This window comes from Anabrus simplex, chromosome 3 (genome assembly GCF_040414725.1).
Source record: "Anabrus simplex isolate iqAnaSimp1 chromosome 3, ASM4041472v1, whole genome shotgun sequence".
Taxonomy (NCBI): Eukaryota; Metazoa; Arthropoda; class Insecta; order Orthoptera; family Tettigoniidae; genus Anabrus; species Anabrus simplex.
This window is the reverse complement of record NC_090267.1, coordinates 341821150-341847909: the sequence shown is the minus strand read 5'-3', so window position 1 is coordinate 341847909 and position 26760 is coordinate 341821150. Positions and strand designations below refer to the sequence as shown.

The 26760-nt window shown below is 38.9% G+C and overlaps 1 protein-coding gene across 1 annotated transcript in view; it reads left to right on the top strand.

Annotated features, from left to right (window-relative positions):
- Positions 1–13557, top strand: part of LOC136867311 (general odorant-binding protein 19d) — a 54111-nt gene extending 40554 nt beyond the window's left edge. Inside the window, exon 6 of the mRNA XM_067144467.2 lies at positions 13381–13557. Within this exon, the coding sequence (XP_067000568.2) occupies positions 13381–13413 (33 nt within the window). The 3' untranslated portion in view covers positions 13414–13557. The remainder of the gene's footprint in view (positions 1–13380) is intronic.
- The last annotated feature ends 13203 nt before the right edge of the window (positions 13558–26760 follow it).

The following is a 26760-nucleotide window of genomic DNA, read 5'->3' as shown; positions in this document are numbered from 1 at the left end:
GAGCCATACCAAGTTTCACCATTCTAAGATTCATAGTTTCGTAGGAAAATACTTTTAAATATGGACAATTTAACATTGCCAAGATAGGGTGTACCACCTCCCCTTACAAGATTAATGATGGCCTATTTTAATTCAAGATACTCCAATCAAGTTGTCGTCATACTTTAATATTTGATCTCTTCATCAAGGACTACGTCAAGTGCCAAATCATCAACCACGTATTTACAAGTCAATAACCAAAAATCTTAATCTCTCGAACCAAAGACTTTAACCAAATGGTTTTACAACTTTAAAGATATTATTTCTGAATAAGCTCATAATTAACTGATTCCATATCGTTGGAAGGTATTTCCTAAACATTATGACAAATTGCAATATAAAAACATGAAGATAGACTACTACTATAAAATATTGTGTTATGTACTTTTGACACAACCATTAATTAATCACAGCTAACGGCTGACATGTTGTTATTCAAGACAATACCAAAATTGTTATCCAACTTTTCTTTTTGACTGCTCCTATTTTTAAGTGTGTAAATGTTAAAGTAAACAGTTATATTTTAATTTTGAAATCAGGTGCCTGACTTATTCTCGTGGTGATTGAATGTTGCAGATGCCTTCTATGAAAGGCGAAACATGTCTTTTTTATAATGTAATAAGGATGAAGTCCTAATTAAATAAGACCCAAATGTATTGAATAGGTGGTTAAATCATAAATTAGTTAGTACTCTTATAAGTATAACTTCTGTTTACCCTGCCAGCTTGTCACAAGAGGATACATGGAAACTGATGTACCTTAGTTTAAACGTTTTTACATCGTCTTGGCGTATTATTATGACATATTTAACATTCAGGCATCAGCTCAATCTGGTGTTGCTTCTTCTTGAGTTAGCGATACAGTTTTCGGTGGCGCGTCGTCAGATTGTCGTTACATCATCATCATCATCATCATCATCATCATCACTCTCCATTCTTCTTCTAGGTAGCCTGTCCTCCGACATCCGCCTCACATGCCCTACTACCTAGCTGGTTATGTGAACAGATTCAACTATCGAGTTTATTACTAACGTTACCTTTACCTCATTAATCCGTGTACCTACCTGCCTGCCATCGTCCTCACTTGTTTGTTGAATAGAACATCGTTGATCGCAATTGCGAACTCACTGCATTCGATTTGTATTCCGTGCTTGCAGTTGTAATTTCTTTTTTTGTTATTGGTTTAATGGCGCACTAACACATGGGAGATTTTTGGCGACAAAAATGTGAAAGGGATAAGAATGGGAAGGTAGTTGCCCGTGATCTTATATAATATACAATTTTGGTGTGAAAATGTGCAACCAGGGCAGCCGATGGAAGGATTTGTGCCCATCATCTCACGTATTCTAGCTCATAGCTACGCGACTCAAACCGAGGATCCATCTAGCTCGGTGTTATTATTTTACTTAGTACACTACAATCCTGGGAGAATACAAATCCTATTTAAAATGGCCCACCTGTTCCTGCTTTGTATTTCCTAACTGATATTCAATTATCTTGAGTTTCTTCTCAACTGACTTCGCTTTAGTATTGGATATAAATGATTAAGTTTCGTATCATCCTCGCTGCACCTCTTCTCAAGCTATAAGATATTAGATGGGTAGCTTTCAGCACAGTTTACCATTGGCGTATGCCAAGCTGATTACTACAATTCACACCGAGATAAATCCTTCTTTGACATTTTACAAGAGTGTAATATTTTACCCTCTTCTTAAACCTTTATAACTACTTTGTCAATGTAAATACTTTTCTCTGCTCGTAATAACCTGTCATGATCCTGTAATCTCGCGATATGGCTAACGATGTAAATTTCTCTTGGTAATCTCTCTTATGTGTATAAAACTTAAGCATAAATGGCTAATGTTCTCGTAGCATTTTTCGATTACTTGACACTAGTGGCGGCTTGTGGTATCTGAAGCTGGGTGTTGCACCAAAATTTTCAATGTTGCAATTTTAAATGAGAATCTTACAGAAATAACAAGAATCCCTAGCATCCGTATGTAATGAACTGCATTCCTATTAAATATAATGAAATAAAACCAGCAATTAAAACACAAGAAATAAGAGTATAACTACAGTTATTCTTACCTCACTTGAATTGAAAATTTGCCCTCCTGTTTTTCATTGACGCAAACTTGTTAGTCACCCGTTGATTGAAGTCTGCAATTTCCATCACCAGATCTCTTTCTATAGAAAGCATTGTCAAGGCCAACAATCTTTCCTGGGTCATAGAGTTCCTTAAAAATGTTTTTATTCTATTCAAAGTAGAAAAACATCTTTCTGCTTCAACAGACGTCATAGGGATTGTAAGAATTCATTTCAACAGTTTCAAGCACTCACTGAACGTTTTCTCTAGGTTGTTGGTTATTTAAACTCTGCTAGACTAACAGCACCCGACAATGATCTGAATTCTTGTGCTAAATAGGTGGACGATAGTTCATGGCGTAGTTTTAGTTTGTCCAGAAACGTATACACTGAACACACTGTCTGTAAGGTACCTTCAGGGAACTTAGAACAGTAGAAGGAGAACTTCTCTGGAAGAAACAATGATGAAGCTACAAGATGATCTGAGAAGCTAAAACGATTTTTAGCCTGGGAAATTATCACATCGCACACTTCCTTTGCTTCTCTTTTCCGTTCAGTCTTGTCCAATTTCTTTTCCTTCAATGAGTAATCGGTAGGTTCATTACCGCTCGCGAGGGCAATTTCTTCTCGGATCTTGGAGATGTTTATTTCAAATGCTGAAACAGCATTATGTGCAGAACCCGCATCAGTGTCTCCGTGTTGTAACTGACCGAAGAGAACTTCGACTAGTGGCATAACTTTACGGAAGAATTCCAGCCAAAAATTGAAACTACAACTGGAAAGGACTTTTTTTATGACCAAGAGCCTGACAAATTGTAGTTTCACTCATTACAGAGTCACCTTCCAATATCTGGTTCATACACTCAATAAGATCTTCCTTGCAGTCATAAACTGTATTTATGTATCGTGATTGAAAATTCCACCTAGTAGGGCAAGCCCGTGGCAAACGTTTCCTCACTATCTCGTCAAGTATCGCGGTCCGCTGTGGGCTGTTGGAAAAGAATGAACAAATTCCTTGCAAACTTGAAAAAATATTGCTCAAGATTAACTTGATGGGCATAGCAATGCACATATTCTGCGTTGGATTTTTTTACAATAGCTTGTACCCCACCAGAGGAACCAGCCATAACGGATGCCCCGTCATATGTCTGTGCAATGAACTTTTGGGGAGTTTCATTTACTTTGTGCTTCTTTAATTCTTCCAATAAACACGCAGCTAATCTCTGTGCGTCATGTTTTACAGGAGACAGGAAACTCCAGAACCTTTCTATTGGTTTGCCTCTTACTACGTAACGGTACACAACAGCCATCTGGAATACATTGGAAATGTCACTGGTTTCATCTGCTATAATAGCTAGAAATTCTGATTACCTTATTTGTTTTGATATTTCTTCATGGAATACCTCCAACATAATTTTCAAAAGTTCATTTTGAATTGTTTTGGATATTCCTTTGAAAACAGTTGTCTTTTCCAAATGACCTTTTAGCACAGCATCCAATTCAGCGCTAAAATTAATTAGTCCTCTGAAAACACCTGGGTTTGATGATGATTCAGTTTCATCGTGCCCCCTTAAGGCCAGTTCAAAAGAACCGCAGAAACGAATACAGTTTATTAAAATATTTAACACATATCTGTTATGCCTAACTTCTTCGTTATACTCCGCAGTTTTCCTTCTATACGCATTATCGAGTTGTGCAGCTACGTTGACAGTTCCAAAAAGTGTCAGTCTTAAACAGTTTTGAATGTGAACAGTTGAAGATTCATGTTTCTTTACTTTGGTTCTTAAATGGTTTATGTCCGTAACTCCTACTTTGGTCCACGCGGGTTCCCCACCAAACAACAAGCACGGGAAGCAGAATAACGCATTTTTAAGTTCGCACCCACATAACCAAACACTATTTGTATAAATATCTCTTTTAAACACCCTCCTAAACTGTCGATTTCCAGTATTAATATTCTGCACAATATTTAAGTCCAATAATGGTCTTCCGAGTGTCTTTACGGCATGTTTCTCCTCATCAGAAAGCTGGAAAAACTCTCTATCTTGTAAATTACTTACAGTATTAATTTTCACTCACACTCCGCTACACATGAGATTACACCTTGAAAAGTTAATATTTCAAACCAAACATTCAGTTAAAACAAAATACTAATACACCCACAGGTGGTAGATTTGACCGATAATGCCATGACACGACACCAACAAACAGTCAAACTAAACTACACTAACACCGGCAGCTTTGTGACGAACTCTTACTCACAATCTAGAATCCATCAGTTATAATAATAACCCACAGAAAAGCTATCTACAACCAAAACACTCAATCACCTGAAAACACACCAAGACCTACACGTGATAAATGTAAAAATAACGTCTACAGTAATACCAACAACTCCATGTCGCAAATCGCAACAGTCCAGCCGTTTATCAACGATCAACATGTGACAATGTTGCCACAAAGCTCGTTTTACGGTTGACAAAAGTATAACATGAAGTTATGCTGATGAGAAAACGTTTCTTCCGAAATTATATCCTCAAAACAAATTTTACGATTTAAAAAAAAATGGTCATGATTGCCCATGAAATACAAATGTTGGTAACATTATGAATGGTGCGGTACAGCTTACCCTAGTGGCGTGAAAAAGACATTACCTTTGCGAGAGGAGAGAAAGCAGGGATGAAGTCATCTCTGCAGAGTGGTGCAATCTAACGGGGACATTTGAAATTGTTTTCCGTTAGGGGTCTTGCTGTTCTCGTGCAACTCCCTAGGACCGGCACTGGCGGGCTTGCTACCTGATGCTATATGTCGTATACAGGCTTGGGCTCGTCCCTGCTGAAGCTAAATAGCGGCGCGCTGTGCGCTAGGGAGTTTGGCGTAGGAAAGTCAGCCGCCTGAGTTTGATTTGAAGACGGCGGAGTTTAATGGTCCGTTACGAAGCATTAGTACATCGAACGACAAAATATGGTTGGTTTTAACACATTTTGGAGTACATGTTAGGTTTATTAAACTGAAAAATAGGAAGAAAAGACGACCAATGAAGCGTAAAATTATTGGGAGTTGTGCAACCCTGCAACAATACCACGCACCGCCCTTGCTTGACACGTATGTAAACCTGGTTCTGATAGCCCCTTTGTGGTCTGAAACCTGAAACTGCATTATTATCTAATTCATACTCCAACATTCACTACAATCACTTTTCTAAAATACCTGTGAACACCTTGCTTTCTGGTATCCTAACCAATAAAATACCTCGATATTTTTTACAATCCTTCCTGTTCCCTTGACCGAGCTCGATAGCTGCAGTCGCCTAAGTGCGGCCAGTATCCAGTATTCGGGAGATAGTGAGTTCGAACCCCACTGTCGACAGCCCTGAAGATGGTTTTCCGTGGTTTCCCATTTTCACACGAGACAAATGCTGGGGCTGCACCTTAATTAAAGCCACGGCCACTTCCTTCCTATTCCTAGGCCTTTCCTATCCCATCGTCGCCATAAGACCTATCTGTGTCGGTGCGACGTAAAGCAAATAACCTGTTCCCTTGCTAATGCATAGCTGAAATTACTGTTTTCATCCTAACAGGTATTGTACGTGCAACTGTTATTGATAGCCGGTGTTGCGGGGTTGAAGAGTAAGGAGGGAGCACTCCCGGTTCCGGTAATACTGCCAACCGAATGGAAATTAAATCTGAATTGAATAGACAGTATGATCGATCGATATGAATTTTCTAAACCTTCATTACCTTCAGCCAACAACTGTGTCAAATACACATTATATAATATTTCTGGATGCGAATCTTGTTCCTAGCATGAATTCTATAGTTTGGCTTTGCTGTGTAAACAGCAACAGTACTAGTACGTAAAGTGTACGCCAGATGTCTCACGGCGATGCATTAGCGATTCATAGTTTGTGTTTCAAAGGTTGCCAATACGAATCTCGAAGTTAACCGAGCTCTACCGATTCAGCACTAGGGTGTCCATATATCACTAAAAGTTGAGCGTACTATACCTTATCCAAATTCCATTCGAATACATTCATTGCACGGGACCATTATGAAATGCGTAGTAAAGGTTTCCGAAGTTTGGAACACTGTGCCGTGGATGCTGTGTATGTTATAGCCTCGTAGTTATTGCCATGTAGTTGTCTAATATCTATTTCTTCAGATCACGAATCGTATTTTACAGTGAAACGGAAGAGCACAGGGGTCATCCATATCAAGGGCGCAGATGGGGATAACGTTAATATTTACTCAGAACGTTGCGTGATATATCTTTGCAACTATTTCGCATTATTCTGTGAAGTGATAAAGAGCTCTGATGATACGCAGAAGTATGGTATCAATGCTGACACCTGCATGAAATTTGCTGGCCGCTCTCGTATTTCGCCTACGTTTTTTCGCTGAGATCTCCTTATAGGAGCACCGAAATTAATATTCTGCGTGTCAAGGTCTCACATTGCACTAAAATAAGTTACTATGACCTGCCTCTCAGATTCACTGATATTCTCAAAATAACTGCAGGCGTTCCTTGCCTCCTGAGTCTGAGTTCAAAGTTTCGTTGCTACTTCACACTTTCATTCATAATACAGTCACTGAAGTGAGATTGTTCACAATTATCTGCCGGTAATGGTGTAAAACATGGATAATGCAATAAGATCTCAGAACTGGTCACTAAACTTCGCTGCAGTCAGTGTCAAACTCAACAAGCCAGAACTAAGGCAAGAAGCATCGGCGGGACATAAGATCACTCCAATACCTGTAGTTAGCTCACTGATTATTTTTTCATCTAGCGCGCTCTTTCTGATCGTTGCAACAACTGTTATAAATATCCCTGTTTCTCATATTTTCATCACTTTTCGTGCAGAGCACCGTGTAACGTGATGGCTTTGACCACGACACACATGTGGATTGGGCAAACTCTTTTTTCGTGGAAACTACACCTTCATTGTTATTCTCTCCAACACTCCATGCATTTTACCTTCAAATTAGCAGAAATCTGCTTTGGGGGAAAGTGATAGCGGAAGGGATGGGAAGGCCAGTTAGAGTGTGCTTCTAGATTAGAGAATTCTGGAGTAACCGTGAATCAATATTTGTACATTTGAGATCTAGAACACTTCCTCGTTCATGCGGTACATGTCTACCAAGCGACCGCTGCTCAGCGTCATACAGGTAACGCGTAGTCAGGGCGATGAATCCTCTCGGCCTTTATTCCTGGTTTTCTAGAACGTGAACTCTTCTCACCGTCATGTAGCTCCTCAGCTGTTCACAGGTAGGATGAGTGGACCTCGAACAAGCCGTCAGATTCAGTAAAAAATTCCTAACGTTGCCGAGGTTTAAACCTGGAGGTTCCTTGTAAGGGATCTAGACTGAGGGTCCGACTTCAGATCGGGATAGTTTATCATTCATTCGTCAATACTAGTCTTTCTTTCTTCATTATTTTTCCACTTCTTCTTTTCCCGCTGTCTCGCTTTTCATCGTACCATAGGGTCGTGGGTGCGAGTTGTTTCTCTCTCTCACACACATGTATGAATGTATTTACGTGGGGAATTGGGTCAGTTTTACAACAGGACGCGCTGTTTGACTTTATCACTATGTGGAATGATTGATTCATTCATTATGCGCTTCCAAGGTGATTGACGACCTAATGTTGTATGCACATTTTTCTACAAGCTGCTTTATGTCGTTCCTACACAGATAGGTCTTGTAGCAACGATGGGATAGGAAAGGGCGTGGAGTGGGAAAGAAGCGGCCGTGGCCTAAATTAAGGTACAGCTCCAGCATTTTCCTGGTGTAACAATTACAAACCACTGAAAAATCATCTTCAAGGCTGCCGACAGTGCGGTTCGAACCCACTATCTCCCGAATGCAAGCTCACAGCTGCGCGCCCCTAACTGCAAGGCCAACTCACTTGGTATGTTATATGTAAATGGATTCTCTGAGTTCTAGTAGCTGAGGTCAAATGGTAAAGAATAATTATCTCACAGTTCGGCTTCATGGCTAAATTATCAGAGTGCATATCTTTGGTCCAAGCGGTCCCGTGTTCGATTCCCGGTCAGGTCAGGGATTTTTACCTGGATCTGAGAGCTGCTTCGTGGTACACTCAGCCTACGTGATTAGAATTCAGGAGCTACGTGACGGTGAGATAGTCACTCCAGTCTAGAAAGCCAAGAATAACGGCCGAGAGGATTCATCGTGCTGACCACACGACACCTCGTAATCTGCACGCATTCGGGCTGAGCAGCGGTCGCTTGGTAGGCCAAGGCCCTTAAGGGCTGTAGTGCCATGGTGTTAGTTAATCTAAATCAGGCAAATATTTTAAATTTGAGAAATATTGGCATTCATGAACTTAAATGAAATTGTGCGCATCAATAAATATTTATCTTCCATCCAGATATTAACAACTATGTCAGAGAAAGAGTATTCCGCACATATAATATATATCAAACGATATGCTCTGGGATCTAGTAACTTATTCATAGGATTATTGATTATCATCTTCAAACACATGAATTTATACTATTAAGAGAGCAAAATAGTTAGTGAAAATTTATCTCGTCCAACAGAGTATTTTCTGAATGAGTTTTCATTTATTAATTCGATATTCCCCTTTGTGGAAGAAATTATAATACTTTATTTAATTAAGTGAAGCATAAAATAAAATCAATCATAATTTGAAAGGAGATTCAGCATATTATTTTCAATCATCGATGAAACTTGTCGTCAGTGAAATAAATATCATCCTGGGTAAAAGGTTGAGTGTCAGCAATGACAAAAATAAAATTGAAATCAGCGTTGCACGTCTACTCATAAAAACAAATATTCTCACATATTAAAATGGTATGTGTTCATTCGTAACATATTCTCAAATAATATTCCAACACGAAGAATATAATGTTCAAATATCGTTGTAAATGAATTGAAATAGAAAGCTCACCGTCACTACTCATTTACTGGCGTATTACACTACCTAGCATTACACTATGATTGGAAATTTCGTCTTTAAATGATTTTATAAGTCACTTTATTTCATTAAAATTAATTCATGGCTCTTAAATATTTGGGCAACCCTTCATCATTCCTAAGAAAATATCCAAAATATACAAGGGAAACTATTCTGAAACATATTCAAGACTACACGTGAAATTCTACTGTTTAGCTTTCCATTTTCAAATATAAAGTCGACACATTCATACCGCTATATGGCGTATATCCAATTATTGCACCGAAAACAGACTTCATCTTCAGCAAGCAGCTTCTAATGAACTATTCGGACGATTATATACATCCAAAATCTGTCTGTGCATAAATTTAATTACCTATTGGAAACCACATCGTCTGTATTACAATAAAATGATTCTCGTGATTATCACTTTATAACGCCATCACATTTCTTGATACCATGAATACTAATTTATGATCTATTATGGATTTGGTTCTTTTCGAAGTGAAGCATGCTTCTAAATATTATATATATATTTGTATTTATATATATATATATATATATATATATATATATATTCGTTTTTTATTTTGGCAAGTTTAAGTGAACAACGTGCAGCTGTGAAATTTTGTTTTATACTCGGTGAAAAGACCCGATTTGTGGCAGACAGGAGACTGGTTCTTCCACCACGACAACGCACTTGCACACACAGCCATCTCTGTGTTAGACAGTTATTGGCTAAAAATGGCATGGTTCCGCAGCTCCACGCACATTTCTCGCCTGACCTGGTTCTGTGTGACTTTTTCTTTTTTTCCACGCATGAAAAGGGATATGAAAGGACACCGATTTGACAACATTGAAGAGGTCAAGAAGAAAATGAGGGAGGAGCTGTTAGCCATTCCTAAAGATAACTACAAAAAGTGTTTCGGACAGTGGAAGCACCGGTGGGACAAATGCATTAGTTGCAATGAAGAGAATTTTGAAGAGGATAAGGTTGTTTTGTAAAATTGAAAATATAGAGCTTTTAAAAATAATTTCGGTTTTTTGGGTACCCTTCCTTTAATGACTCTTACTTTGTAAAACAAATGCTATAACTTTACGAATTATACTAAAAAACAGATTGGAACTTATGAAAATATGTCAATCCTAACCAGGTGAAAGAAAACAGAGGTAAGTGGCTAGGTTTAATTCATTATTCCAAACTGATGATTCACTTTATGCTGTATGTCCTTTCACATTATTTTAAAATTTAGGAACAGAGTAAATATTGCGATAGTAAAAAATAAAATAAAATTAAGGAAATAAAAGAAAGGGTAAAGGTAAATACAAGTCAAGTCAGTACTCATCTGGACGGCGATAGTTTCTCTCCCGTGGAGTAATACTGCTATTTATCTGTTGCTGACATATTTGGGCACTATTATGGGACCGAATCCCTTATATCATTAACTGATCATATTATTATGCATTATATAGGCCAAAATTCTCAAATCCCCAATAAGTACCTGAAACAACTTTAAACATATTAGCTTACACATCATAATATTATACAATGATTACACCTAATTAACAATAATCCTTCACAGTCAAATACGTTCACTTTCCTTTAATCACAAAATCACGGTACATGTAACTGATTTTTATTTTCCTCACAACATTGTGTATAAATGTGTCTCTAATAATTGCTGAATATTCCGTAACCTCCTCAATCATTAATCAATCACTCGACGAGTTTACTACGTTTTCTTCACTGTCTATTACACTCAATGTTCCGGGTTTTCCGTGGTCCACAGAGGTGTAAGAAGGTGCCGGGATGAATGGATCGACAGGGAAATGAAAAGAGCATAAGTTAAAGCACTAAATTTTGAAATTTTATTTGTTTCCTTTTATTTATTTTTACATTTGGTGGGTAGAACATCTGAACAAGCAACAACAAATAACAGTTAAATGAAATAACAATGAGCTCGTCAGCTTTGAAGGCAAGTGCTAACTATAAGTCCCAAATTCGGGTACAAGAACTGGACAGAATTATCAACAAGATAATATATCAGGGATGAGCCTAGTAGCTCTGAAGGTACACTGTTAGAAGAGCATATTTGCTCCACTCACTTACATTCCAGGAGACTTCGCTCCAAAAGGTTACTGTAATCCAGCCTCTAAAAGCCACAAGCTTCTTACAAAATAATGCCTTATAAATTTACAGTATACTGCGTTACTGCTCAACAGTTTGTTACACACTCGTCTGTATACAATTACCAAAATAATAGGGACAATGAGTGCCCATTATAACTGGTCTTAAAGTAATAGTAAATGGTTTAACACGAACAGCCATGGGCAAAATGCTACTAGGCGAAACACTTGCCCTCCTTTTAGTAAAAATTCTTAAAACTCTAAATGGCCTTGTGTTCCGAGGTTGGAGACGCTAAGCCTAACAGAGGGGTGACTAAACGAAAAATATTAAATGCCGAAGAGTTGTGAAGAATTTAGAGCTTTAGAAAATATTAGTCACACCATACCAAGTTGAATGGGAGTCAACAGAGGGTGAAAACTATTTGTTCCCTTAATTTACATGTTTTCCAGCAGGAGTCCTCAGACGTACCGAAAATTTACATAAAAATGGCTTTAGAACTTTACATTAATCAAAGAAGTTTGAAACCTTCCCCTCAAGTTATCTGCCTGGAGCTATCACACGTTAAGAATTTTCTGCCATTTCCTTGAGTAGTTGGGCCTTCCGAACGACTGCCCATGCCTCCTAATAACACTATACTGGAGCAATGAAGATGACAATTTGGCCCTAAATCGCCCAGCTTTTATAACATCTCAGAGGGGAATGTTTCAGAACTCTTTATACATAGGCTGGCTGCCTGTACACAGCCCCAATTTTAATTGGCTAGAGAAATATACACGAAATTCCTGATTGGTTAATACTTAAGGAAGAAGGAAGCCGTAGGAGTGGTGACAACTTTAACACATGAAAAAAAAAATTACAAACTTTGAAAGTTGAAAATTCCCTTAAAAATTAATTGTCCCTAATCCCGCCAGAGGGGCCACATAGACCGATGGTAGGGATATCTAATGGTTGAAGGTCCAAGTATCTTGAGTTACATTAGTTCGAGATTCCTAGAACAGATGGTCTTGTAGAAGGCGTGCAGTTCAACGGGACGGAGAAGGTGTACCCCCGGTACACTCAACATGAGTTTGCTTCCAATATTGCGTACATTACTTAATTTTATCGGTTCCTCTCTTCTTTTTGATGATCATATGGTTTCTTCTTTATTTTTGTCAGGCTACAACAAGGGAAATTTAATCTTTGCATATCTATTACCGTTCCATAATTTTAATCTCGTTATAAAAACAGGTTTAACTTTTTAAAAATAGCGTCGCAGTGGGTCTCTGTTGTGATGTATGTTTAAAATGTAACAGTATTCTGTACAACATAACACTTCATATTAAAAATATTAGACCAAATGTTCGGCAGTGAAGTGTCATTGTATTATTTTTGTTCAAAATCCAATTTTATTACTCCCAACGATAATCCATTTCTGGAAAAATTGATCTCATGTGTATATTTATGTAACTTCTGAGTTGCAAGATCATGCAATGCAGGTAGAGCAGACTACGGATAGGTAGACAATTTGATCCATGTAAATGGTAGTCAAGAATCTGTCAATAGTGGTAATTAATACAGTGAGTATTAGTATTATTATCGTTGTCATGTCATTGTTGTTACTATTCCATAACCTAGATACTTGTTAAATTGTATGTAGTGGATCAGGATCCAATAGATGGAATGTTTCTTCCTTATTTGCTGGTGATACCTCGCTGTAGGATGAGAACATTCATTAATTCATTCATTCAAGCAATGAGCGGTCTCTCCGCAGTTACTGGTTATCCGTGACCAAGAGTGAAGAGTATCCTTTTCTTTTCATGCATGCATGAATTCTGTTCATTCATTCATTAATTTATCCATTTACTCCTTCACTCATTCATTCATTTTCTTTCATTCATCCATTCATTCATTCAGAAGGAAATTCCCTCTCCGTAGCTGCTGGCCTTCCGTAGCTATAGGCCGAGAACTTCCTATCCATTCATTCATTCATTCATTCATTCATTCATTCGTCAACTCATTCGTTTACAAAGTGACTGAGAGTGAATTGTTTATTCATTCACGAATGAATGAATACAATTCAGTCAGGTAATCATTCATTCATTCATGAAGCCATTCATTTAGTCACTTCATGCATAGTGTCTGTTGAAAGTTTAGGAGTACACTGTACATACTTATGACAAATGAATGAAATATGTAATATCTGATGTGTTTTAGAGCTTCAGCCTTGTGTACCAGGCCAAAAGTTAAATGCCCGAGGAATGGACGTGCATCCTGAGATGAAAATACGGAAGAGATCCTGGCAAAACTTCTTAATTCTTATGAATATTTTTTATTAACTAAAACCAATGTAACCTGAATGTGAATAAACATGTTTATGGATAAATAATGGAATGAAATGAGTCAGACATTAATGATTATTCAGACTCCTATTTAGTCAGTAAGTACAGCTGCACGTAGACACTGTGACCCTACAAAATGTACAATAAATGTTGGGTGCACGGAAGGTGAATTACCAAATAGATATCATTAAAAAAGTAAAAGGAAGTTGCAATTTACGTTAACAGATCGCAGGTCGAAACTCATGGTAGGCTTTACCTCACTTATACCTCAAAAACCTCCTTCTAGGACTAGGTAAACTAGTTGATAAACAAGAAGAACATCGAATAAGTTGTACAGAAACGTAACATACAATACAGTGCATCGAATATGCTACTTACGATGGTAAGAATTTCATGTTGTTTTAAAGAACTGTATTTGTAATGTAAATTAATTCCATTTTCCACCTTATTGCTAAAAAGTAGCTAAACTAAGATTTTAGAATTAAAAAACTAGAGAATACGGACTTTCCTTTAAATTTCCATTTTTATTCATTTGTAAACATTATTCTGTTTGTTTTTGAGAATTACTGAACTTGATCTAGTTCTGTTTTATCTCCTTTTATAAATAAGTTATAACAGGAACACGATACTCGTTAATGCCACGAAGCCATTGGTAACGGCAAGTGACAATGTTAGCCGAGTAACAGGAGCAGATTCTCCTCAAACTGCGTTCATTTGTCTCATCCTCCAATAGACTGACGCAGCAGCTTACTGAGGTCAACTATTCACTCTTCCTACAGTGAGCTCACTTACACGACTGGGTAAGTAATACATGCGCTCATGTTATATTTTATTGTTTTTGTACCGGCTGGTACACCTATACGCCGCACATTTGAATTTTCCGCCTTTAAGTACTCCTCTACAGGAGAAACTCTGAACTTTAACAACTGTATCAACTTATAAGTTTTCTCAGAAGATGTCACTACCGTACATTTTGTGATTACGAAGTTGTCAGTACTGTGTGGAGTTCAACTTGTTTTGTTTTCTATTGATCAAGAAGTGTGGACATTCTCTGATAGATGACTCTACAAAAAACTATGACATTGCACCCTGGTGCGAGGTGGAAGAACTTTATTTGAAGAAATTTTGTATTCATAAGTTTGTTCTTAACTAAATTTCGTTCTTTCATTTGTGGGTTGGCAATATACATCTTTCCTTGCCGCCAGTTTTGAACTTAGCCAATCCAGAATTTCTGTAATTAATTTTTGACCAATCATGTCTTCTTCAATTTTGATGTGTAACTTATAGACAGCCAATAAACGACTGTGGGTGTGCCTTAATTATTCATGAAAGGTCTCGAGTCTTCCCCGAGAGTATAAAAACTGCTGATTTTCTTGTCTGTCGGCCACTCGAACAACATCTAGCCTAGTGTATGGAAGTGTAGCAGGAGGCGGGAAGAGCCTCTTTCATCCGGCAGTAGCTCTTCAACAAGGTAATGGCCACTTAACATTTTTATTTCTCGCTAGCTCAGCAGTCAAAACCGCGGGGAAGTTCCGAAACGTTGACTATGTAACCTATCTTGAAACATGTAATTTGCCGTCGCTTTTGTAAAACTTCACATATCTCTAACTGTGAAACGGGGATAGAGAGTGCTATACCCTCTTGAGCTCCCCTTCATTTTTGGTTTGAGGTGACTACGTTTTGTAACTGTTTCTTCTCTTCTGTAATGTCTTAAAGTTTTCACATACGAGTCACCTCCATAGTTTGGGAATAGCCCCCGTTTCATAGGCCTAGTGCCCCTTAGGTTTTAAAAGGTTTCATGTAGGAGTGCAAGCAACGCCTCCATTCATCTTGGTATTTTGGGCCATTTATTTAATCTGTTCTTTTCGACTGAGGCCCAGTAGGTTGGGTACGAGATACCCCCGTTTCATTTGATGTAAGCGGTGCCTTGATGGCAATTTAGTGTAAAAGTCTGGTATTGCCTTTAATAGGCTTGAAAAATTGAGAGTGGGTCAGCTCTTTCTTGTGTTTGAAAAGTGCCTCTGGGAGGCTTGAGGTAAAAACTTGGGAGCAAGTGCTCATTGAATGAAGGGGTTTTCTGCCCTTTGAACAAATGTATGCCTGGGTAAAGTTGGGCTAGTAGCTCAAGGATTGTAAATTGGGGCTCGAAGCCCAGAACTGGTTAAGATCCCTGAACTTGTGCTTTCGTTTGTAAAAAAGTATATCTTGTACCTGATTTTTGTTATTTCACCTAGTGAAAGTTTGTTAAATCTTGTTGTGTATTGAAAATATAACCTTCGGTTAAATTTTAAGTTTTGGTTTCATGTTGTGGATAGACCCATTCCAGCCCGCACCTTCTTTCACCTCTGCATTCCACGGGTAATCCCGTAACAGTTCTGACATAGAATACGTCTGTAGTTTCGGTACCGTACCTGGGCCGGGGTGCGTAGCAGAAACATGAAGGTACGTACGAAAGGAATTTCTAGACAAGGCACGCGATGATAGTTTTTAATATCTAAACTAATATTATAAATAGGAAAAATGTGTATGTTTGTAACGAATAGACTCAAAAACTACTGAACCGATTTTAAAAATTACACCACCTATAGAAAGCTACATTGCAAGTGAGTAACATGGGCTGTATTCTATTTTCAAAACAATTCCAGGTGGGGGCACGGAAGGGGGAGATATAAAAATAATATGCTAATATAGGCAAAATATCGAATTTGTCGTATAAGGACGAGACAAAGCTCAATTTAATCCTCTTGATACAACGAATAAAACTCGGTAAGCCGTGCGGGCCCGAAAACCATGTGTTAAGGCCCTAAAACCAACCGTTACGGAGATATTGGCACCACACTACCCCTGCTCTAGGAATCGGATAAAGTAATGAACTGCCATAACCATGGCAACGTCAGCTCCAGGATTCTACAGCAGCGAAATTACCTTCTTACAAATAAAGTTGTTCGTGTCTGTGTCTGTTTGTTTGTTCCACCATCACGTCGAAACGGCTGGATAGATCTCAACCAAACTTTATATTTAGAGTATACTCAACCCGGGGAAGGTTTCGATATGCATATCATTTTAAAATCTTTGAAAAGACGAGGGTTTTATAGGAAAACCACAACGGTTTTATACTATTATAGGCAAAATATCGAATTTGTCGTATAAGGACGAGACAAAGCTCAATTTAATCCTCTTGACGCAAAGAACAAAACTCCGTAAAACCCTACGGGCCCGAAAACCATGTTTTAAGGCCCTAAAACCAACCGTTACGGAGATATTGGCACCACACTACCCCTGCTCTAGGAATCGGATAAAGAAATGAACTGCCGTAACCATGGCAACGTCAGCTCCAGGATTCTAGAGCAGTGAGATTATGTATGTACGTTTGGGCATAGCTACCAACCAAAATTGGTACAAATAAGACTTAATATCTGGAAAAAACATACTGTTGTGTAAGGCACTCACAGGACTCCTTTGGGCGGGGATGGAAAGGGGGTGAAGTACGAGTATAAAAATCTTACTATATATAGAAATGAAAGTGTGTGTGTAAATGACACATCTCCTCCTAAACCACTGGAGCAATTTCAACCAAACTTGGTACACGTATTACTTACTATCGGGAGACGATCACTGCGAGGGGCAAGCCATCCTTAGCGCCCTTAAGGGAGTGGGTCAATGGGGGGGGGGGCGGTTAGTTACAATAATAATCGAGAATAGTGTCGAATTCATAGTTTTCGGGGTCGCTGAGTTGAAAAGTAATACTCTAGAATTTTTTAAAGTCCAGCCCCATTTTAGGTGGAGAGCAAACGGGGGGGGGGGGTGAGATATAGAAATAATTAAAAACAGTTTCGAATCCATAGATTTCAGGGTCTCTGAGATGAATAGTATTACTCCGGATGTTTTGCAAGTTCAAGTGGGGAGCGAAGGGGGTGAGATATAAAATTAATCGAAAAACTACATATAAAAATATTATCTTCTTCTTACTATATATACAAATTTTGGTATGTGTGTGCGTGGGTGTGTGGGTGTGGGTGTGTAAATGACACATCTCCTCCTAAACCACTGGAGCAGTTTCACCAAACTTGGTACACTTATCAATTAGTATCAGGAGACAAACCGTGTGAGGGTAAGACACCCCTAACACCCTTATGGGCAGGGGATGAGGGGGGTGGTATAAAATAATCTAGAATATTATCGAATCCATAGTTTTCGTGGTAGCTGAAATAATTAGTGACACTCCGAATTTTTTAAATTCATATTCAGCCCCCTTTGGGGTGTGGGTGAGGGGGAGTGAGATATAAAAATAATCGAAATTAGTGTCGAATCTACAGTTTTCGGGGTCACCGAGATGAATTGTGACAATCCATATTTTATATCTCTTAGTGGTGGAGGGGGGAGGGGGACAGTCTCATTGACAGTTGAAATCCTGTACATCGTATCTATAGTGCGACGGCTAAATACATATAGTTATCAGTTATTAATTTTTGACAGGATCAAATACTTCCCAGTCGATTCGAGCTTCCATAAGGACGAAGTTTTACTCGAAAACTAAATAATCTAAAACTTGAAATCAAACACATCTAAATAATTTTAAAACTACATAATAGATCATAACATATCAATCTGCAAGTCAAAAAGGAATTCTATAAAAATTCACATCACACATAACTAACTGGCAATGCAAATCTTAAAGGTAAATATTCAGAAACTATCCGGGCAACGCCGGGTACTACAGCTAGTCTACAATAAATCACAAAAACCTAACATGTTACAGACATGAAAAATGATATTTGGAATCCCCTTTAAAAATAAAAGAACACAAATATTCGTTTTCAGAAAATCCACTTAAAGGGAGGGAGGGTGTGTGAAAAGAAGTGAGGAAGGAGTTGAATTATTGATATGAGGATATATAAATATCTAAAAAATGAGGATGTTACAGACTTTAAAATTAGTACTTGGAATCTCCTTCAAAATGAACACTTTCTGGAAAATCCACTTAAGGGAGTGAAAAGAATGAGAAAAGCGGGTGAATTTTTAATATGAGTATCTTATTTTTCTATCGCTTTACCCACACCTGTGGGGTTGCGGGTGCTAACTGTGTTGCACATGGGGATTTGACCCTGTTTTACGGCTGGATGCCCTTCCTGACGGCAACCGTATCTGTAGGGATGTAATCTATACTTATATACTAATATTATAAACAAGAAAAATTTGTATATTGAACCGATTTTAAAAATTACTTCACTTATAGAAAGCTACATTGCCGGTGAGTAACATGGGCTGTATTTTATTTTCAAAACATTTCGAGGGGAGGGGGCGACGGAGGGAGATATAAAATATTAAAGTAATAGGCTAATATAGGCGAAATAGAATTTGTCGTACAAGGACGAGACAAAGCTCATTTTAAGCCCCTTGACGCAAAGAACAAAACTCGGTACAACCTTCGGGCCCGAAAACCATGTTTTAACGCCCTAAAACCAACCGTTATGGAGATATTGGAATCACACTACCCTGCTCTAGGAATCGGATAAAGAAACAAACGGCCGTAACCATGGCAACGTCAGCTCCAGGATTCTACAGCAGCTAGATTATGCATGTACGTTTGGGCATAGCTGCCAAACAAAATTGATACACATATGACTTACTATCTGGAAAAAATAAACTGTTGTGTAAGACGCTCATAGCACCCCTTTGGGCGGGGATGGAAAGGGAGTGAAGTGAAGTATAAAAATAATAGCCCCGGAGATCTCCGTAGTACAGCGACCAGCAGTTGCCGACGGGCCTCCGTTTTTACATATTGGCTTAGGTTTCAGCATTGAGCGGAGTCTGTTACCTATAGTTTAAACTATTGTCTATCAAATCATGACCCGTCCTGGGATATCACGGCACTAAAAGCCATACGACATTTCATCAAATCATGGAGTAGTAGGATCACTGATGTTATTAGTGCCGATATTTTGATCCACTTTTACCATCATTGTAACCATAAAAACAACCTATATACTGTACACAATTGTCAAGATGGTGCGCCCATGACTTGAAAAAATTCCTCAATATTTATACCGAGATTCATTATATGATGTGCGACATGAGTGACAAGCCCTGAGAATTATAATTCTCGATAGTTATAGTAGTTTCTTTTATGCATCGCGAATTTCCTTGATCATTTGTAATAGTTACGAAATGTCGGATCAAAGAAATACATTCAATAATATTTATATTTGTGGTACTATCTAGCGGAAGTGTACTTACACTAAACCTGAAGCTTAGTGAAGGGAGCAGGTATATCTAGGTGGGAATGAAGGAAAAACATGGTAGCAAAAGATCTTAGAGGTCGAAGCTAATTAGGAACTAATATTTAGAGACCCCCATGAAGAAAAGAAGAAGAAGAAGAAGAAGATACACTATAATTCCGAACATGACAAATAATTTCTACGTACTTAAGTAAATACACCAGTGATATAAATATATAATGAAGTCAGTCACACCGATAGTATGTGTAACTAAAGCCAGTTTCTGATAACCCGTACGAAGAACGGGTACTTCTGCTAGTACAATTATAAAGAAGAAGGACCAATGTGTGGCCCTGATATCGAGTGATGCAGTAATGCTGCCATCTTGAGGTAGTGAAGTCGTCGTGACGGACGGCTAACAATTACAACACTGAACGAGTCCAGCCGAGTCCACGTTACTAGTAGGCCAGCCCAGCAAGCCAGACAGAGCAGATTTACTCAGCTAGTCATTAATCTACTGTAAAAATAATTTAATTTATCAATACTTGGTAAACTCATATACAGTGTTCTTCACCTAAGACGTGTCCGTCTCGTTGGCTGAACGATCAGCGTACTGGCCTTCGGTTCAGAGGGTCCCGGGTTCGATTTTAACCTTAATTGGTTAGTTCCAATGGCACGGGGGCTGGGTGTATGTGTTGTCTTCATCATCATTTCATCCTCATCACGACGCGCAGGTCACCTACGGGTGTCAAATAGAAAGACCTGCACTTGGCGATCCGAACCCGTCCTGGGATATCCCGGCACTAAAAGCCATACGACATTTCATTTCATTTCACCTAAGACGTTACGCGGAAATAACGTCTAAACCATTACATACATCGGTATTCTGTTTTCATATTCGTAAATGATACCCTGTGGATTGTAAAATAATGGGGAGATTAATAACCGAGATATTGATACTAACTCCATATATTTAAATGGAAAGGCACAAATACATACAGCTTGCCTGAAAGTTCAACCGCGTACAAGTTCAAATATGTAAGTATTTTCAAAATCGGACAGTTACTTTTTGAGATATCAATAAAAACCGCATTTGGGCTTTTGCGTGCTCCATCAGACAGCGTGCGGTCGGCCAAGGACGTATTGGCACGCAGGCTGTTTCTTGGCATTGATTCCAGCCCCAGAACGGATACCAGGCATGTACTGTAATCTACAATACACATTACGTGATGTACCGGAACATACCCTGGGTGTGCAACGTTATTGTATGACTGGCGAACACGACGGGGAAGGAAGATTAAAGCTGAGGCCGAAAATTACTCGAAGACGGAGGGGGCTCCTTCGCGACACGTAATGTGTCAGCATACCTAACTCCTTCGGCTGAGACAGCCATATTCTCCAATTCGGCAAAAGTTTGAGGACGCGACGCAAAACACAGATATGGCCTGTAGGGTGGTGAAATCCCTTCCAAAATGGCCTGCACGATTTGATCTTCTGGGAAATGAAGAGCAAATACCCTTGTATAAAATTGAATAACCTGGATGTAGTCGGCAATATTTTCATCCAGTCGCTGTACTCTGTAATAATACTTTTGAATTAATGAAGGCCTTGCTCGAGCGGAAATGAAGTTTGCCAGAAGGTGTGCATGGAAGTTTTCAATGGAAGATTGCTCAGCGATGGCTCTAACGATCTTGTCCGAGAGGACACCTATGGAGTAAGGGTAAATAATCTGAAGAATTTGACACGGGGAAAGAGAAAACACAAGATCGTGATCTTGGAATTCAACTAACAACCTTAAGAATGCAATTACGTCATTAGTGGAATTAATCGAAAACGTAGAAATACTTCTAAGTAAGACAACGTAGGTGTCTCACTGAGTCTCGCATTGTTTCTACTTCTATTGCTTGTATCCTCACGAACTACCTTGGTCCATTGTTCTTTTCCAATCTTGAATGTACAAAGTTTGCGGAGTCGAGAGAATCTACCATTTTCGCACCTCTCATTACCTTCGAGTTTCTCTGCCCGGTATCTTAGTTCGTCGGGCTTCTTCATGTTTCTATTACTATTACTGGCAATTGGTGCTGATTATTCCGTCTTTTTTTACCCCTATTAACTTCCCTGTTGGTGGGGACGGTAGAATGCACCCACGGTATCCCACGCCTGTCAGAAGAGACGACTAAATATGGTAAACTCTCAAGGACTCTCAAAGGAGCGTGGGATGGCGGCCATAGTGTCCCCAGCTGAGCCGGGCATTGCTTCCATTTACTTATGCAGGGCTCCTCACTTTCGTCTTATATACCACCACCATCCTAGCCATATTAAAGTAGCAGTGAATATCATCATGCGACTTTTGGCTAAGCATAAACTTGAATTAGTACTTTTCGGATTTTATAGGTTTGTACGTTTTTTAAAATAATGTGGAGAACGAACTATAGTCCGCCTCTGTGGTGTAGTGTGATTAACTGCCACCCTCGGAAGCCCGGGTTCGATTCTCGGCTCTGCCACGACATTTGAAAAGTGGAACGAGGGCCGGAACGGGGTCCACCCAGCCTTGGGAGGTCAAATGAGTAGAGGTGGGTTCGATTCCCACCACAGACATGCTTGAAGTGGTTTTCCGTGGTTTCCCAGTTCTCCTTCTGGCAAACGCCAAAGGCCAAGGCTGCTTCCTTCCCTCCTGCTTGTCTATCCCTTCCTATCTTCACATCCCCCCGCCAGGCCCCTGTTCAGCATAGCAAGTGATATTGGTCCTCCTTCCTGGTTGTATCCCCGACCCAATGTCTCACGCTCCAGGACACTGTCCTTGGGGTGGTAGAGGTGGGAACCCTTGCTGAGTCCGAGGGAAAAGCCAACCCTGGAGGGTAAACAGGTTAAGAAGCAAAAGAAGAAGAAGAAGTAACATGTAAAGAATGACAATACAATGTGGCAGTATAATATGTCATTTTAAATATGAAAATAAAATGTGTCAAACTATGACATTGTATACTTTGAAACATGGTTGTAAAAGATGTAATTAAAATTATGTTTAATATGGCAATCAAATGTGACATTGTGTTCGTTAAGACAAGGCTCTAAAACGTGACGAAAGAAATTCATCATCTCCTCATTCTCGTCCACCCCTTCTGCATACCCTATGGCACAATACTAACGGCCCGTTACAGGGCCAAATTTACAAATCGGTCAGTGGAAACTATTGAGTATGCTACCTTGCCACATCCCAGGCAAGAGGCGGTAAAGGAAAAATTACTTGCGTGGAATTCGAAACCCCGTAGCCTTGAGCACCGTCCACTATCACATCTCCGACCACGCCTTTGTAAAAGACATTAAATCATGACACTATATATATTAAAACAATGCTGTGTAATACCAAACCAAATCACATGACGCAACACCCCCGAAGGGCCATGGCCTACCAAGCGACCGCTGCTCAGCCCGAAGGCCTGCAGATTATGAGGTGCCGCGTGGTCAGCACGACGCATCCTCTCGGCCGTTATTCTTGGCTCTCTACACCGGAGCCGCTATCTCACCGTCAGATAGCTCCTCAATTGCAATCACGTAGGCTGAATGGACCTCGAACCAGCCCTCAGATCCAGGTAAAAATTCCTGACCTGGCCGGAAATCGAAACCGGGACCTCCGGATAAGACGATGCTGTGTAATGCGACAGTTATATTCTATATGGTGTATTTAATATGACAATCAAATACGACATTGTGTACCTTAAGATATGGCAGTAAAATGAGACGAGGGAAATGATACGTAAAATAAGAAAATAAAACCTAGTTAAAACATTCTTTTTTGCAGTAAATTGACTATAAAAGTGACAGTAAATTGTGGCTGTATATGGCTATGATATATGACACGGTTATACTAAAATGTGATAATACAATCACATTTAAATGAAGCAAGTAGAAACTTCAAAAAAGTTACGAAACAAGAACGGGTCTAAATGGGCCAGTTGATTACTACCATTCGTCATCCTTATCGTAAACTGACATGGAATATTTTGGGTATGTTGTAATTCAGTAATTTAGTGATATCTTTAAGATACTATGAATAATTATTCCTGTTCTCCGCTAATTGTTATCTCCTACTGCTGTTAGTATAAATGAAGAACTTTATAGAAGATGTACACCAGTTCTTACCATGAAGTTAGACACATCGTCAATAATGGTGAACACAGGGACACTTTCCATATTCTTGGCACTCATGTGCCAGTTTGCTGTAAGTGATTTCATTGTATTATAGATTATTGTAGTTAAAGCAACAGCTTTTATGAGTGGCACACGAAACAGTTCGAAAGGAGAATAAAGCATGGGAAAGGGGAATATTTAAAAATTCATAGGATTATTAATATCTTAAATAATAATAATAATAATAATAATAATAATAATAATAATAATAATAATAATTATAATAATAATAATTCCGGTTCCATGGCTAAATGGCTAATATGCTCATCTTTGGTCCAAGTGGTTCTAGGTTCAATTCCCGGCCGGGTTGGGGATTTTAATTTCCATTTAACCTTCCTTTGGCTTGGAGGCTGGGTTTGTGTGCTGTCTTCAGTTACAATCCATTATCGGTAAGGCCTCATCCTCACAGACATGCAGGTCGCCTACAAGGCGTCAATTCGAAACATCTGCACCAGGCATTTCCGATTATTATTATTATTATTATTATTATTATTATTATTATTATTATTATTATTATTATTATTATTGTTGTTGTTGATTCGTTATGCCCAACTAAGGATCACGTTTGAACTTAGTAGCACACTGCACGCATCTCCAGAGAAGCTCTCCACGACATCACAACCTTAGAATGGCCGGCCAGATCCCCAGACCTCAGTCCTATTGAGCGTGTGTGGGACATGATGTGTTGACAACTGGCGAACCGTCTTCAGCCACCCACAACTCTGGAACAACTGACCCGTGCAGTGCAGCAAGCTTGGGCCACAATTCCCCAGGAAGCGATCCAGGGCCTTATTGACTCCATGCCTCGACGAATTTATCAATGTATTGCAGCTCGTGGTGGGCACATCCTGTATTGATTGTTGTCCAAACTTGCGGTCAGAGGGACCTGAAAGTGTAATCATCGAATCACAACCGACCACCCGTCCTGCATAATCAATTGCAGTAATGTAGCACTACTCCTTCTGGGTGTTGCAGTTTCCATTTTCTTCAGTTTATAACGCCACCTCTCCTATCCTGTCGGCCAACATTATAATCTTATTCGTTTTCGATCAACGGGCCTCCAACCGACTAACAACGGTGTCCGATAATTTAGCCTGCACACCTAAACGATCATCGCCAGCATATGGGCTGTACTAACCCCAGAATCGAAATAAAATGATTCATTCATTTATAGAAAGATAGTATTCTTCACTAAATAGTTCAAGTATGATCGTCATCATTGGATTGGTTTTGCAACCAATATAACTTCTCTGATAGAAACATATTTTTCTTTAAAAAGTACAAAAGTCGTGGCCGTGACATTTTCATTGTATTATTTCATTGTATTATTCTTGTAAAGGAGACATTAGAGCGCCATATGTCTTCACTCTATATGAACACTGCGAAAAGGTTTGGAATTTAATCCAGGCTTTTGGCACGCAATCTAGTGATTAGAAATTGTGTACTGCCACCTCTCTTACACTGCCAACCAACATTCTAATGGTAAACATTTTTTCCGACCAACAGGACTCGAAGCGGCTAACCACAATGTCACACCATACTGAACCCTTAAACTTACCATTCCATCGTTGGTCGACCAGAGCTGCTGCAGTAGAGCAATATCGAACTCTTAAATCTTGGGTTCGTAGCGGGAATAATTCGGTCACGATATTAACCAAACGATGGGGTTCAGAAGAGAGCCTAACTACTTGAAACGAGGAGCAAATATGTGCTTACTAACTTTTATTGAATCAATTAACCGCACAAAAAATATTTTATATAAAATCCTTGATCAAGAAAAAATTTAATTATTAAATGTTTCAAATGCAGTCACATTGCTTGGCGTTAGTTTTATTGATTACAAGATCGAAGAATTTTCTTCGGAGAAAAGTAGAAATCTCACTGAATAATGGACAGCGAAAACTAGAAAAATGAAAAGTAACCTGAAAATCGGGCACCTATTAATCCTAACGATAACTGAGAATTAATCCACACGATCCGTGGAAAATCTGACCTTCAACAAATAGAGTTCCATATTTATTCTTAATTAAGGTTATCCACCAGTCAAATACCCTGTCGGATATGGAAACATCCGCCGAATGGACCCTTAATCGAACCAAATTGACTATCACTTGCTTTGGATAGGTTGCGAAATATTACTGGAAAGCATGGTGTTCACTACAAGTTAACAGCAGCATCCACAATTGAAAATAAAATTCCACCATATATTGTCATCACGTGACACTCTTAAGTTATAAAATAATCCCGATGCTGAAACGTGCATCACCCAAACAGCTCTTCAGAAGGAACCAACAACAACACGATCCGAGAGGATCTTACGTTACGTCGTTCTGAAGGAACAAAACTGCGAAATGTAGGAAACACTTATTCATCACCCATTTAGAAGAAATGCCAAACACTGAAGTAAATAAAAAGTGGTAAATCACTTGAAAAATCTTATTACAAAACCAACTTTCAGGTTATAAATGGTTACGTTACGCTTAATCAAATTACAAGTCCACATGGTAAAATAAAAACATAAGAATTCTTTTCTTTACAACAATGACCACCATCACAGATCCATCTACTTATTGTTTGTCCCCACAAACTAGCTACAAAGTTATTGATCGACCACAATCAACTACGTATATAAATGAAAGAATGAAATAAATTGAAAATAAAAATATATTACAGGCTGACGAACCGAACCCGCATTCGTAACTCAAGTCTCACACAAATAAGCTGAGTGTCAACACGCACACTTGCAAAGCACTCGGACGTCAGAACGACAAAACAATTAAGTTCGTAAAATAAAATACTGAAGTTCAATGGACTCAAACACGCGTAGCAAACTGCAATAATATTTCAAA